Here is a 16,756-nt window from a genome sequence, read left to right on the forward strand (position 1 = left end):
GTGGGTGGTGGGAGGGCGGGGACTCTGGAAGCCAATATGACATAGCAGAGTGTCTCATCCTGGGGAAGAGATTTCCTGCCAGCTGCTGCTGTGTCATGAGGGAGTCAGGTCAGCAGGGGCAGGCGAGTCTGAAGAAGCCACACTGCTCCATCCCCAGGGTGGGGACCCCAGGAGGAGGCTAGACCACAAGGTTCCGTGAGCTCATCTCAGTGCCTCACCCATCCTGGCCCAAACTTTTCAGTGTATTCTCTAGTGCCTCCTAGACCTTCACCTACACTCTTTTCCTTCTGAAAAGTCTCTGATAGCTCTCCAAATTAATGTTGAGTTAGCAGGTGCAGTGGTGCACACCGGTAATCCCAGCCACTTGGGAGGTTGAAGTAGGAGGACATCTCAGCAACTTAGTGAGACCCTGTTTCAAAATAAAAATAAAAAAGGCTGGGAACGTAGTCAGTGGTAGAGTGCCCAGAACTGAAAATAAAGAAGTAAATAATATTCCCTTTTTACCTAATCACTCAAGGATTTGAAGTCCAAATACAATAGGGAAAAAAAATTGAGGGGAGGTTTTTAAAAACCAAATAGAAGGGCTGTGGTATAGCTCAATGGTAGGGTGCTTTCCGAGTATGTGCAAGGCCCTGGGTTCAATCCCTAGTAACACACACACACAGACACACACACACACACACATGAGTTAAAGCCCAGTACAGCCAGGTGCCCTGTCCAGGAGAAGGGCTGCTCTGGAAAGCTGGTCTATTGCTAGTCGTTAAGTAAAATCACTCCTGGCACGCAGGATGGCTTGTTTCAAAGTGGTAAACACCATTCTAGAATGTTCCTGGGAGGCCTGGGGAATGACACTGGAATGCACCAACTAAAATTTGGACAAAGGAAATATAGAGATCCTCACCTTCATCTAGAATGTTCTACTTCCTGGGGGGGCTGGTGAGAGGAGCCTGTGAATATGTGTGCACGCAGGAGTGAGAGCTTCTGCTCTGGCATCAGTAGACAAATGGCAAACATAGATAGAGGTGTCATCGCCATCTCACTTTTTATACAGAACAAGTAAAGAGCGAGGATTAACGGGACCAGCCTTACACAGTGAGATTACACACACCTGTAAATCCCAGTGACTCTGGAGACAGAGGCAGGAGGATCGAAAGTTTGAGGCCAGCCTCAGCAACTTGGCAACTTAGACCCTCAGCAATTTAGGGACATGCTGTCTCAAAATAAAAGTATCTGGGAATGTAGCTCAGGGGTTAGAGTGCCCCTTGGTTTAACTCCCAGTACCAAACAAACAAATGAACAAAACCCCCCAAAACAAAAAGAACAAATGGAACCAGATTGAAAGTGTATAAAGATCCCCGATCAGCATCTCGAGGCTGCTTCAAGTTCACTTTGGGTCCCCCAGAAACAATCCTTGAGATGAGGTTTTGAAAGCCATTTGCTTATCTGAGAAGTGATTCTAGGAAGTCCCTGAGGGTAGAAAGGAATTAAGCAAGGTAAGAGGCAGAACTGAGGCGTGTCCCTAAGCCACTGGTCACTGTAGTCCCTGAAACAGGCTTCACCTCCCTGGGGAAGTTCTGAAGCCAGTAGAGGTGTGCAGAAGCTTCAGAGTTGGCCCAGCCTGAGGGTCAAAGCAGTTGAGGGATTTCCACACCAATTCCCATAAATCACTGGTCAGGGGCCACCTGGCCTGCTGTGCAAGGGGGCGGGAGGCTCCAAGGCCAGAGGAAGCAGCCAGGCCAAGAAACCAGATGGCTGCAGGTGGAAGCCAGCCAGTGGGCACTGGAGGGGTGAGGGTGGTTGACAGTGCAATAGCAGACACACTCAAAATGCAACAGGGACAGCAGGTCAGCATCAACAAGCTGTCACTTCTCCCTGGTTCTGTGCCACATGAGAAGAGGGAAAGAGCTAGGTGCTCGGGCCCTAGGTGAATCAGATCTCCAAAAGACTTTTGCTAGCCCTGCACGACACACTAGTCTATATCCATATTTTAGAATGGTTTTCTCCTCTGCCAGTGAGGGAAGGGATACCTCCCTCCCAGGGTGGCTGTGAAAGCGAAGACCCTATTGCAAGCGGCAGGCCCAGCACCGTGCCTGACGTATGGTGATGACTCCTTGACGAATAGACTCATTACCGTTTTCAGTAAATTGTTCTAGGAAGCCATTGGGGAGGTGGGAAGAGGGAGCGAGGTGGGGTGGGCAGTGGGGGGGGATGTAAGCCGCTTAGGGTTATATTAGTTACTTTAAAAATAACTACCTTGTTATTTTAGATCAAGGGCTTTTAAAGATGTATGCTAAGCTGTCCTACAGGAGCTCTTCCACAGAAACTAATTAAACAATCTAGAATGTGCTGTAATGGATGGTTTGCAAGTAAAGACATATATGAGGATGAATGGGAAGGGATTCTGTGTTAATGAGCTTTACGGATATTGGCCCTAGCCAGTGTGGAGAAGGAGCTATTCCCAGAAGGGAGAGGGCTCATCTCTTGATGGCGCCTCTATGCTTGAGGCCAGTAATGTGGGACTGAGTGTCACCAAATGGGGGACAGTTCACTCTGTGATCATGGGTGTAGTTCGCTCACAAAGAGAGTCCGATACCTTGCTGGCTTGCAGAATCAAGGGGGGGTGTGTGTGTGTGTGAGTGTGCATGTGTGCGGGTGTGTGCATGTGTGCGTGTGCATATGTGGAAGGTCATGGTTGCTGTTCTAGGACCTTCAGCTTTGATCATCACTGAGGCCTTTCATCGAAAGCTAAGGAAGCTTCTGGAAGCCCAGGAGTGGTGATGCAATGCAATGTCATCAAAAACAAACATCCTAACTGCCACTTCTATGAGGTAGTTGGAATCAATCCTTATTTTCCTTAAAATTGAAGACAGGATCACAAGGAGGAAGGGAAACTGGAAAAGTGAAGTCAAGGTCTAGCACGTGGCTCCTCTCAGGATTTTTCTCCTAAGGCTCTGGCCCAGCTCTCTGGCTGCGGACAGGGTCTGTGCGCTCTACATCAGGAGACGGATTTCGCGGAGCACGTGCATGCAATGGTATGGTTCCCCCAGCACCCACCTCATCGCAGAGTAACACGCCTCCCCAGACCTCTCTCCCACAGTACAGCTAGCCTTCCTCAAGTCCCAGAAGATGATGAGGGGGGAAAAAAATGCCTTTAGCTAGGCGGAACAGGTCATTTGTCTTTTGGTTCATTTTGTGTTTCTGCATAAATCCCGCATCAGCCTGTTCCTGCTCCCACTTGCCAGTGAGCAGTTTTTAATTATCAGGAAAATGGTATTTAGTGTAATGAATCACCAGACAGTGAACAAGGAATTCGAGTCAGCTGCGGAGCTGAGCTCAGCCAAACACGGGGAGACGGGACTCAGAAGATGTTCTCAGAGTGTGAATGTTGGGGAAATATTACCAGTGGCAATAAGGATGATATCAGAGGTTCTCTATCTCTACAGTGCAAGTCATTTTATAAAATCTGGACAATATTTCACATTATTTTATTATTAATATGAATATGGTTGACATTTGTAATAGTTTACAGTTTCTTTTTATCATCGTTCACATATTTTTCACTCAGAAGTGGTATGTGTAGATTTAAATGTTTGATTGTTAGTGTCTCGAGAAAGGGAAAAAATAAACTTACTTTGCAGTCTCTTAGTTTACTAATTTCTATTAAAAGATCTAATTGCAGACATGCTCATTCTTTGACCTCAGAACCAACTTACTGTGGCTGGGGTTGCAGCTTGTTTTGCCTAAAGCCTTAACGGTCCATCCTTATCCTAGGAGAACTGAGAGATCTTAAACGTGAACCAAGGCTTTACATATTTTAAGCTTGGGGAGAATGACGTAGCCACTGTCTGGACCTTCTTGCATGGTAGGAAGCCGAAGAGGCCCTGCATCAGTAGATCAGAACGCTCTCAAAAAGAAATGGCTGGACAAACACTGGGGAGACTAAAAGTCATATATGGGCAATTTGAAAAATCAGTAAGGCCCTTTACAAGTGCCAGAGCCTCAGAGAAAAGTAGAGGGAGCTGAGAAAGGACTAGTTCTAAACAGAAGGTGATATTTGGAAACTAAACGCTCAAGGGAGGAAGCTGCTCCCATACAGGCATCTTGTGCATCAGAAAGTACAAAATCAGTACCATGGACATCTTGTGGGTCAGTGGACACTACATTGACCAGGAGGCTTCAGGGGTGCCAGAAAGAGTCAGATGGCCACCAGCTGGTAAAGGATTCCTAGAATCCCACAGGATGGTTTCAGAGAAAGCGTGCCTTAGGTTGGTTTCAGTCATTAATATCTTTGTGTCCCAGGGGGTTTTGACGGTCATGAGGAAGTGGGGAAAGTGTTCTTGTTCCTCATTCTGTATCCAAGGCTGACTTTGCTATCTTTGTGACTCACCTAAATGGGCCCAGATACCTAAGCATAAGAAAAGAGCTGTTTAGGGATCTACACATGAAAGACAGACCCAGGGAGGGATTTCCTCCAATCCTCTGCCTCAGTACATTGAGCATCCCTCTTTTTTCCCCATACTGACCAGGCACCCAACCAGCATGGTGCCTGCAACTGTGGAAGCTACAGGAAAACAAGGCACTTGACCTCTGAAGGCCACAGTCAGGCACAGCTCAGTGCCACATAGTCTTGAATCAGGAGCCTGCTCCTGGGAATGGATTGCAAGCACCATGGAGACTAGAGATGGCGGAAGGCTATGGATGCAGTCTTTGGTGTCAGAATTCTACACGCACCAGGTCTTGGACTGAGCTTGGGAGGACGTGGGTATGTGGTCCTGCAAAATAGAAGCTTGGAGTGTCATGAGGCACAGCTCAGAGTGAAGCCTGCCACTTTCATGGATAAGGAAAGTGAGACTGGCCTTTGGAGGCAGAGGGCGGGGGCCAAGGAGGGGAAACACCTGATGGACTAGTGTTCAAGGGCCTGATTACCAAACAGAGGTGTTAGGATTGACACCACTGGACACACAGAGCTGAGGGCTGTTCCATCAGCAGGAGAGGAGTAGGGCATGGGGGAGCTCTTTTTGCTGGCAGGCTGCAATATTTGCATGTATTATTGAGGGGAAGGGGCTGTAGACTGGGAAAATGACCATGAGGTTGTTATGGTAATTAATTAAGGTGTAAGATTCCCGAGTTTTCCACCACAGTGCTGCGATGAGAACCTCAAGAGAAAATTCCAAGGAAGAGTTGGCTGAGTAATTGGAGGTGAGGAATTAGGGACAAGACGAATCCTAATCAATTCCCCAACTTGTAGAATCAGGTGTTGCTAGTAACTAGGTAATGGACATTGGGAAAGGAACTCTATTGTCAGGGGAGTTGGTGCATGTAGTTTTAGACTTGGAATGTGCAAAAATAATGTGCAGGTGCCTAGAAGTTGGTCAGAAAACTCAGACCGGAAATAGCTGGGAGAGCAGCACTGGAGTTGTGGGTTTGGTGTCATAGAGCAGGACTGACGATGGGGCTACTGAGTGGAGTAAATCTAGTAGTAGAGACTGATGAGCACTGGAAATAGTTTGCCCCTCTGATCTCTGAAGGCCACAGTCAGGATAACAGGTGGCTGTCATTTTCTATGAAAGAGCAGAAATCATGGGCTTTGGCTGAGCTTTGGCTTGAGGAAGAATCAAGGGAACCTCAGGTGGGCAACACGGCTGGATGGAGCTGCCGTGGATCTGAGGGAGATCTTCCCGCCATGTTCTGCTTGGGGACCTTATCACATTTTTGTAAAGTTTGTCCCTAAAACCACCATCATTGCTAAATATCTGTCTCCTAAAGAAAAAAGTGGGCCACAGATGCTCCCTATTGAGGAAAGTTAAAAAAAAAAAAAAGTTTAACACCTCCCTATTTCATGGGCATCAGTGACCAGGACAGGCAGGCTCTCTGGTTCTGTACCATTGAGGGCCTATAGGGAACCCAAGGACAACACTAATAATCTCAGGACTAAAAGAGTTAACACAGCTGCTAGAGGCTCTGGCTTGGAGCCAGCAGCAGACACATGGGTGAATCTAGGTCGTTAAATTTATTTGACATTTAATAAGTACCCACTGTAAACTCAGCCACCTTTTGCATCAGGGAGCTCTTCCGCATGTCCCCACAGGTCCTCATTTACTTATGATCAGTTACAAATGCTCCTGCTAGGAGAGGAAGCCAAAATGGCCATGGTCAGTCTCCTTCCTTCAGGCGCATACCTGCCCTGCATATTGTGATTTTCTGTGGGTTGGTTGCTATGCTCTCTGCAGTCCTGAAATGCACCCACCATGCCGAATCAAGAAGCTGGGTGTGCAACTTTGGAAGAAGGAATGTTTCTGGATGTAATTCCATCCAATCTCTCACCTCAAGCAGAAATCCTCTTTATAAAATCCTTTACCCAAAGCCTCTGCCCAAATAAGAACAGAGAACTCATTCCCCACGAAGCAGACAGTCTCTTGCACACTGCTCCAGTGAAGGGACAGCATTCTGACACTGAATCAAACTCAGCCTACTTTAATCTTTCACCTGATGGCTCCATTTAATCTTTCACCTGATGGCTCCATTTAACCTTTCACCTGATGGCTCCATTTAACCTTTCACCTGATGGCTCCGTTTAACCTCAAGAGGCATAACATCTCCTTCCTTTGCCATGATGGCCATATGTAGGATGATGACCTCCAGATCCCTGCCTGGATATCTTCAGCGCCAAACACTGGCATGTCTGAGTCTTTTCAGTGACAGATGAGAACTTGCTACTCCTCCAAAAGTACTTGTCACTCCTCTGGATAGGTACTCTGCTCACCATGTCCTTCTTGCAGTGGGGTCCTTAGAACAGAGACCATCATTTTAAATGTGTTCTTACCAGCACAGAAGATATGATGTCTGTGGGTCACCTCTTCTGAAAGGAACTATGATTGGGACCACAGAGGCAGGCAGACCTGAGTTTAAAACCTTGTTTTGCAAATCAATAATTCCAGATTACCTGTCCTCTCTGAGGCTTTGTTTCATCATATGCAAAACCTACCTCATAGCTGTTAGGAAGATCAAACTAGTTAATACATGTAAAGAATTTAATACAGCCAGGGCTCAAACGCTAGTGGCTACTAGTAGTATTATTCTTCATTAGTAATAGCACTGATATTAAGCATCTGGTCAACTGCAGAAATTTTTTTGCACACACAAAAATAGAAAATCAGGTCTCCTCCTATTCATATTGCTTCATTTTTGTTCTCACCTAAACAGTAGGTTCCAGATTTATCCTGCTAACATTTTGTCTTGCAGATTTCAAATTAGCATTCAAAGCTGTCGGAGAGTTCTGAATTTTGATTCTGTCTTTTATGGTGTTAGTTATGCTCTCCAAATGTTACCTACAAACCCCATCAGCATCCTTGTGCTTGCACCCGACTGATAAAGTTCAAAAACAATCAAATAAACAAATGATTGAATAAGGACAAGGACTAGAATAACACTAGGGACTTTCCTCCTGGCTGAGAGTCACTAACTCACTTTCTTTTGGTACAAAGACAAGCTCTGTATCCACTTACCAGTGCTTTCCCTTAAGAGACCGTAAAATATTTTTGTCAAAATAAAAATTTATTACATCTATAATTCCTCTCAAATTTACCAAATGCATAACCCTAATCAGTGAGAAGAGGTGCCCATAATTTTTCATAATGAGTTTTTGTTGGTTCCAAATGACCACTGAATTCGTGTTTAAATGTCCAGCCCTATGTGCTTCACATTCCCTTCAAGAGTCTGGTGGAATCATGCTCACACTCCTGTTCTCTTGGCCTACTGAAAATGAGGGCATATGCTCTGTGTGTTTGTGCTTTTCTCAAAACCGAACAATAGCAGTTCTGTGATTTTACCTGCAATTGCCTATACAGAGAGGTGAATCTGCTAGGGAGGCTTCTTGAAAGCTCTTGATCCCTTAATCAGCCCCCATCTTCCTCTCTCCCCAGCCCCCACACCTCATCCAATTCAGAAATCAGGGAACTATCAACCACTATAAAATATGTGGTGACCCAAGCACCATAGGTACCTGTTTGTTTTTCCCAAATATAGAATCCATCATAAACTTTCTAGATTCCCAAGTCTACCCTGGCCCACTTGGATTATCCCATTCAGGTAATTTTGAATCAACCAGTACTTTCTGAGAACTGGCCTACAGAAACTATGAGAACACTCTGTCTGCCTCTTCCTGTACTTGGGGAGCCCATACTCTCTCCCACCCACTCTTGAACATGACCTACTAATACATAGTAGACCCTCCATTGGAGTATCTGGTGCCATATGCAATTCATTCTCTTCTCAGCCTTCCTTCTGGATAATATCTTTCCACCCAAATCCAAATTTCTCCTTTAAAATCCTATTCACCAAGCTCCAGACTCTGAGGCAGGACATAAACCAGTGCCTGGAAACTATGTTATGTTCTCAAGTTTACCAGATCTGCCACACCTTGACTGGTTAGTGGGTAATCATCTGCAAACATTTCTGTTGTGTTCTGTTTCACCCTCTGCAACAGTTAAAAAAGAGGGTCTGGGAAGACAGGGGCCACCAGCCCCTCCTAGAATGGCTATGGAGGTGAGACATATTTAAGGGGGTTAGTAGAATAAAGTTCCCAATGCAGGACGCAGAGGAGGCCTTCCACAACCCATCACTCCTAACCCTACCTTTCCTTGGCCAGGCCTCACCTCCATCTGAGCTTTGGGTTGCTCTTTTGCTCTTTATGTGCTGAGCCTCCCTTGCCCGCCAGCTCCTTTGATGGTGATTCACCAGTAGCAATAGCTTTAGTCAGGGAGACAGATGTTCACAGGAGAAAATGCCTGAATGCAATTCAGTGCACAACACTGTGAGATTGAGGACCCAGGTGTAAAGAGAAGCCAGGTATCAGGAGTTCGATGAAAAGAGAATAGTTACACAAATAGAGGGAAAGGACATTTATAAATGGGGCAGACTTCCAAGGTAGCCAAGGCAGTGAACTCAGGCCTTCGAAGAACTTGGCATCCACCCACATCCCAGGGACGATGTCTACCAGCTGGGCCTTAGCTGTCCTCACTGGGTCAGCCAGGATCAAAGACTGCAGACTAGGGACTGGTATTTCTATGGACACTGGGAATCATGGAAACCTTCTGCTGGCCTCAGAGGTGATGAGTCCCTCAAAAGGCGGCTTTGAGGATTTGGAATCATATCTCTGTGTACCACACAGTGCACTTTTGTGTCACCACATGGTGGCTCAGCAGAGTCACTCCTCAAGAGCAGGAGAATGGGCAGATCTCAGGCTGATGATGCTGAAAGGGCACCAGACTCCACCCTTGTGTGCTTGGGGACCCTCTGCACTCTACTTCAGCGGGTGGCACCAGGGCTTAGCCTATACATCTGCAGAAAGAGAGCTCTGGCCCAAGGGTACTCCTTGGATATCACTAGACTTCAAAATGAGATTCCTCCTTTTGAACACAACTGACATAACCATCTCTAAAGGTTTCATCCAAAGGGTTCACAGAATGCCAGATCTGAAACAGACCTCGGAGTGCTCCTCATGGCAAAGTGTTGGCCCCGAGGGGGTGGGGAGGTGATGTCAGAAGCCAGAGGTGGAAGCTGGGAAGTAGGAGAAGCAGAGAGCCTTTTGGGCAGTCCTGAGGCACTCTGGTGGCGCGCATCCCCTGAGAATCAGATACACCAATGTTTCTGCCTTCCGAAAAGGGGAATTGGTAAAGTGTAGCAGGAGCTGGGCGTGGGCCTTCAGAAAGGGCCCAGTTTGTCATGCTGATTGTGAGGGCTGTCCTGAGCCACCCTAGGACAGTAGCCAGGCTCCCAGCCAGCACCATCCCTCAGCTCCACCCAGCAAGGACTGATATGCACTGCAGCCCAGTTACCTGGGGCTTGTTCTTCTCCAGAGCCCTGGCAGGGTCTGGATATCTAGAGAGTGCCCTTTGTACAGCCTGAGACAGCACTAGCCGCACTAGAACCCAAGCTTCTTTGCATTTCAGCTGCTGCTGGGAGCACGCCAGTACCACTCCTGTCCACCTCTGGGTGAACTTAGAGAAGAGAAGCAATCTGGTTCATGAGAACTTTGGCCTTGGAGTCTGTTTTTTCCTCCCAAAAGAACACCCAGTGAGGGTGGGCTTCATGTGTGTGTGTCTATGACATCTGCCTGTCATGCTTTCACCCCCGAGTGACCAGGTGAAAAGGATCTGTGCATTGCAACAAGGGGACTGGGGTGAGATGCTGCTTCCACAGCAGAGTCCAAAGTGCTATAGGGACAGATTTCTGAGAGCATTTGTGGTTATTTAGAAACAGAATGTGTCTGTGCAAGACTCTAAGGGTAGCATGTCTGGAGGCTGGAGAGGGGCCCAACTGACCTCATAGGACCTGTTTTGTAATATTACAGAGAGGAGGAACAATTATGGCACGGAACTTTTATGTTGTGCATTGGTGAAAAGCAATTTCAGTTACACAAAAATTTTTATACACAAGTTTTAAAAAGAGAGAATGGTAGGATAACGTGTGAGGAAAACTTTTAAAGGCACTATTTAACAAGAAAACCCTTGGGAGAGATCCCCAGCACTTTGGCCTCTTGGGCTCTGCTATCTTTAATTCTCTGCATTCACATTCTATGGCTTATCTTTGAATTTGGTTAACACATTCCCCAGCTGCTCAATTGGATAAGATAAGGCAGAAGATGTTAATAGAGAATCCTCCATCTTTTCCCACTGAGTCTGATTTCAGGATTCATTGACTTGCTAAACCCAATCTTTTCCTAGTGTCCTGTATGAGCTTATTAATGCAGAAGGTAATCTACCCATCAGGCATCCAGTAAGTTCCCACAAAGGCAGAGGGACCTGCAGAGGGAGTTGGTCTTGTGGGCCCTGGGGGTTGGTAGGGGACTTGCCACTTGTCCAGCCAATCTGGCTACCAGGACCTTGTAAGCAGCAGCCTGCCAGGAGCCAGGCAGTGGGTATGTGCTCTCTACTCACCTCGGCCTGTGCTATAATGCTGCAGTTTATCGCTGTACACAGCCTCTTTGCTGTAAGCTCGTTTCCTGTGGATACAGAGAAGAGAGACTCTCTCAGGAGGGACATACCAAGGCCTCCTATCTGGATAGGGTTCACCCCGGGCATCTCTTGGGATTAGAGAGTGGGTGACTCCCACTTTAAGATTTCATTCCTGCCCTGGTCGACCACCACTCATTTCTGCAGATGGGCAGGTCCGCCTCCAAGTCAAGGTCTTACGGAAGCCTGGCAGGGCTGTGGGCCCCAGTCCAAGAGCAGAAGCAATGAAAACTCTGAGCAGTGCTCAGGGCGCACTGCAGAACCACTCAGGAGGGAGCCAACACTAGGGCTTTGCAGGCAGTATCTAGGCTAACCACCCAAGGCAGTAGCAAACTCCATGAAAAATTCACAAAGCCTTCAGGGTCTATCCTGGGGCAGAACTCAGACTTCCTCCTTCCTCCTCCCTGCTCTCCTGCCTGCCAGCCTGCCTTCTGCCTGCTACTGAAGACCCGAGCTCTCCAGCTACAGGATGGGCTGTGATGCTCCAGTGGGTCAAATGCAATTTTGTAACTGTCACTCCGAAAAGCCGAGGCGTGCAAGGGGGGGGGGGGCAAAAGTCTTGGCTAAAATGAGGTTTGAAGATGGTTGCTGTTTTCTGGAGCCTCATCCAGCTCCCAGAGAGGATTTTATCCCAGGCACAAAGAAAAATAAATAATCTGGAGAAATCTAGGTTGCCCATGGATTGGAGGGGACAGCGTGAGAGAGGGACAGGTGGCCAGCAGGCAGGAGTGGGGGACCTACCTGCTGCAGACGATGGAGATGGCCACCAAAGACACGACGAACACCACCCCGGCTGCAGCCGAGCCAGCGATCAGGGGCAGCTGCTCCCTCAGCTCGGACTTGTAGTCATCTAGGTGAGAGAGTGACATTAGGATCCTCCCCATGTGTTCCTTGCCTACTGCTGGCCACAGTGCAGGATACCAAAGACATGACCTGGAGAGAGAGACTACACTTCCTATGCTTCAGAGCATCAGCTGCCTAGACAAAGAACCATCTTCAAGTCACAAAAGGACAAAGACAACCAAAACCCAAAGATAATGCAACAATAAAAAACAACACAGCTTGACAGAATCTGGGAGCCCAGGACTGATGACATTCGCCTCTGGGGCAAATATGGATCTTAACCTCCACCCCAAGGACTGTGAGCCCTGCTAAGGGCAGGTCCAGTGGAGGGTAGAGTAAATGGAAAACCACAGCCAAATTCTCTTCCAAAACATGAAACCATTGAAATGCAGTTTCGTTTACAGATTCACTGAGCAGATATTTAAAGTCTATCTGTACAGTGTGCCGTGGAGGGTGAAGAAGTGCCCGAGAAATAGCCCAGTGGTGGGAGCTCCCACCTGACAGGAAAAGGATACAGCTTCCTACCAAATGTTAAAACCACACTGTGTCACGCAACAGAATGGGAAGCCCACGGGTCACAGAATCATTGTCTAATATTTGATCTCAGGCAATGGAAGATCAGCTATTTATGTCCCATTACAATTAGGGCAGATACAGCACATCAAAATATAAGATCATCAGTTCAATTTGAATTTCAGATAAATAATGAATGGTGCTTTCGTATGTAAGTATGTTCCAAATATTGCTTGGGAAATATTTATACCAAAACCTTGTCTGTTGTTTATATGCAGTTCAGATTGAATTGGTCATCCTGTATTTTATCTGGCAAACCTAATGACAATACTTGTTAAGTGGAGATTCCCCATAAACTGCACCGGAATTTCCTAGACACCATTCATTACTCACAGCTGTTTCTGGGCCCCTCCTCAGATCTACTGAATCAGAACTTCTGGGTGAAGAGAGGGTTATCTGTATGTGTCATAAACACTCCAGAGGATTCTTGTTTTGCCCAGTGTTTGAGAACAGTTTGTTAACTATAAGGTAGAAAAGGAGACTTCTAGAAACAAGGTCATTGGCTCTCGAAGGCCTCCCATTTGATAGAAATCAATTATAAAAATTGAAGATAGAGTTTCAATTGCCCTCAGCTGAGAGCTTTTTGTAACATTTGTTTGAAAAAAAAATAAATTTGGCAAAAGAAAAAAAAAATTACAGGGAATCACAGTGAAAAGTTCTCAGAATGTCTTTATAAACACTTCATAAAGCCATGCGAAACCTGAATGGTTTTTTAAAAAAACAGTGTGCTAAGTCGAAGGTCGGCACATGTAACTAAGCACAGCTGGGGCCACAGTGGCTCTGCCCCATGTGGTCATTGACCCTGGTGGGATCCCACAGGTCCCCAATGCCCCAATGACCTACCATTGATCAACCTTCAGACTCACCTTTGGGCTGCAGATGGGCCCACAGCCTCAGTGAACATAATCACTACTGATGTGTGAACCTCCATCATTAAGATAAATAGTCCCAAATTTGGCCACTTACCAGAACTCTCTTACATCTCACCCCTCTTGGGTCTGCAAAACTTAACTGCCAAATGTAAAAGGAATAGCCTTCTTGGGAGAAATTTGTTACTTCTTGATTTGTCTAGCAGAATTGCCCAGAGACCGGTACTCAGAGCATTTTGAGTTTTGGGCTTTTAATCCTGTGTACCTTCTGATGCCAAAGTGCCTATAAATCTAGATGGTAAGTGAGGTGCAAAGAGGGGGACAGAGTCCTTAAGGGAAAAGCAGACGGCCTGAATTCTTTCCATCCCAGCAGCATTATTAATCTCAATGAAGTGGCTCACCTTTCTACCCCCATCTCACCAGCCTCAAAATACGAGAGAAAATTCACCTCAAATAAACTCAAAACAGGCTGCAAACTCTAATCTTATGGGAGCCAGACCATTCACAGTACCACATCCAGGTATGAACCTTGGGAAGTGGTGGGCTCCATCGGGGGACAATGCCCCCTCTCCCCAGGACAGGGACCTCACCCCAGGACATCCACCAGCACTGGCTTCTCTTATAATTTTCCAAAAGAAAATGAACATTCTGATTTCATATAAAATCATTCGATTTTTAAATGCTTCTAATTAGTATAAAAGTTGTTTAAAAATATAATGTGAGTCAATATAAAAACCTCAAGCCCTATGAAGCACCAAATCTAAGATTACTCGCCTAAAATATAATACTGGATAAAATATTTTGTTCTGTATAAGTTAAACAACAAAGAGAAAAGGAAAGGCTTTCAATTCAGGGTGTCAGGAATAGATTGATATTTGGAAAACTACCAGGAAACAGCTCATAAATAAATTTGTTTAAAAGTGGATAAGCAGATAGATAAAGGAATATGTGACTACAGTAGTTGGCTAGCTAAGAGAAAGGGTGGTGGATAATCTGACACCCCCAACATGCACAAAGTCAAGGCTACTGGGAAAACAGATTAGAGAACTGATGAAGGAGGTGGTCTCAGAGGATGGGGGGATGTAGTTTTAATAGGGAACTAATAAAGCCCCAAAGTGCGAGTATTTGGAGGTATAGACTTTATGGCTTTGGAAACAGCTTGACTGTTCTCTCTGGAGACACCCGAGCAGCATCTACTACAGGTCACACGTGAAGTTGCTCCAAGAATTCTGAGACCCAAATTGCATATGGCTGTCACACCCAAAGTGCTATCTCTCTGTTCCCATCCTGGAGACACAGTCTCATGCATTCAGGTTGTGAGCTCAGCTCCAGATCCCAAGCACAGAGCAGGGAGGCAGGAGTGAAGATGACATCCACAGGCTTCGAGACCCTCGTACTGAGGCAGAAGGGCACCTGGGGCATATGTGGGCTTCACTACTGTGCAAATGCTGGACCATGTGTAATGTAGAGCTCCTCAAAGGCAAAGCCAATCAGATGTTCTTGAGAAACGGGCCAGACTTCAGAGAGCCCACGTGCATCAAACACAAGCACAGGGCCTTGCTGGGGGGCAATCCCCTGAGGGCATTCCACTGGAATCCAGTTGGCATTTGGGCTGAGACTATAAGCTTTTGCAGGGCTGCTTCTCTTTCCCCCACTGTCTGCCCTGTGCCCTGTCATTGCCTCCACCCACTCTCATCCCCATCCGCCCTCTTACCATCTGTCAGAGTCTGGAAACACATCTTGCCGCTGAACTTGCCGTATCCCGCCACCGTGCGGGCCCGAACCTGGACCACGTACACCATGCCGGGCCGCAGCCCGTCGATCCGAGCTGTGTTGGTCTGGCTCCTAGCCATGGAGGAGTTGAACTCATTGTGCTCCTGCAGAAGAGCAAGAGGGAGGGTTTACCAGCCTGCTCCTGACCCCAGCAACCACCCAGCCCACTCCAGCTGAAGCACACAGGCCCTATACATCCTTGTTCTGCAGATCTGCAAGAAGTCATCCCTCTGACCTCAGCAGAAGCAGACTTGTCAGTATGCCTCTACCATTTGTCCGCCTCTCTTCATCTTGTGTGTGCTAAGCTGCAGGCTTTTCTCTTCCTTCTCAAGATGTCCCTTGTACCCTCCTCACAGCAGCTGTTCTAGATGGCTCCTGCAATTCCCTCAAATGCTTAGGCAAAACACGTTGCCTCCACTCTGCTGCGGTGGTTGAGCCCATTGTGGACTGCCTCCCACACCTGCTTCTGCCTTCTCCTTGCCTGTCTTTGGGTCCCCATTTCCTAGATCCCCGCCACCAGCATCCAAGAAGAACATGTCCCTTCTCCCTGTGTCCTCACCTCTTCCACTTACTCCAGGGGTCAGCCCCACCTTCCTGCCTTTCTCCTACACATTCTGCCCTGTCCTCTCCAGTCCCCATCTTCTGCAGGTATGTATCCACCCTGGCTCTTCCACCCATCATAACTGCTGTTATAGGGTTGCTTCTTCTCTTTGCTGGTGATTTATTTAACATATGATCAGTGCCTGGACTTTGATAGCCTCCCATCTTTTGCGATGCTCCACACCCACCTTACCTCCTGCCAGTGCCAAACTTCTTAGACAGTCTCTGACCTCCCCCCAAAGTTTCATCATACGAAGGCAAAACATCTAAGTCTAGGTTTATAGGTCCTTCATAATGAAGTCAGTTTCAGTCTTTCATCTTCTCCTACATCTGTGGCCTTGCTATCCCTCCAGAGACCACACCTAGGCTACCAGGTCTTTGCTGAGGCCTTTTTCCCAGTCCTCCATGCAGGGCTCCTCAGCTCCCACCAGGTGGCTTCAGCTGTATCTCCCAAGGTCTCCTCTCTATGAAGGCCTGTCTATCTGCTCCAGTCCACGGACTCTTCACTCTGTCCCTCTGGTTTATAAATCACTCTCAGCACCTCATACATCGGCCTGATCTCTGACTGCTTCCATGTGAACATTATCTTTCTTCTGCAAGGGTTCAGGGCTACCTCCAAGTATGAAGAAACAAGAGCTTAGAGTTGGGGCCTATCCTTATCTGCACCATTAATCCTGGTGACTTCAGCAACACTGAAGAGCTTGGGTCACTAGAGAGAATCCCAAAGCCCCCTGGGGGATTGTAATGAGTTCCAGACACAATGGCTCATGAGCCAAGGTGACCAAAGGGAGGAAAATTGCATGACCAGGAGTCTGTAAACTATAACCCCAGTCAAATGACAGAAGAAACTTGGGGAATTGAAACAAGACAAAAGAAGAGAGTACAATGATCAATCTCATTGTTTTAAATATATAAAAATCTACTTTGCAGGGGCTAAGGTGACCTGAGGCATGTTCATTCATTCCTTCATTCAATCAACTAGGCATTTACATTTATGACACAAGAGCATTTCTGGGCATTATGCATGGACTGAGGGTACAGTGGCAAGATCCTCTTGCCTGGTGATGCAACAGTTTGTAGGTTAGA

At 46.9% G+C, this 16,756-nt stretch overlaps 1 protein-coding gene across 1 annotated transcript in view; it reads right to left on the reverse strand.

Moving 5' to 3' along the window:
- The window catches only part of Ephb1 (EPH receptor B1), a 425,502-nt gene that overhangs the window by 66,990 nt on the left and 341,756 nt on the right, over positions 1 to 16,756 (reverse strand). The window contains exons 7-9 of the mRNA XM_048794387.1: positions 15,012 to 15,174; positions 11,754 to 11,862; positions 10,938 to 11,002 (exon numbers count right to left, since the gene is read on the reverse strand). Coding sequence (XP_048650344.1) covers positions 10,938 to 11,002; positions 11,754 to 11,862; positions 15,012 to 15,174 — 337 coding nt within the window. The remainder of the gene's footprint in view (positions 1 to 10,937; positions 11,003 to 11,753; positions 11,863 to 15,011; positions 15,175 to 16,756) is intronic.

This window comes from Marmota marmota, unplaced genomic scaffold (assembly GCF_001458135.2).
Source record: "Marmota marmota marmota unplaced genomic scaffold, marMar, whole genome shotgun sequence".
NCBI lineage: Eukaryota > Metazoa > Chordata > Mammalia > Rodentia > Sciuridae > Marmota > Marmota marmota.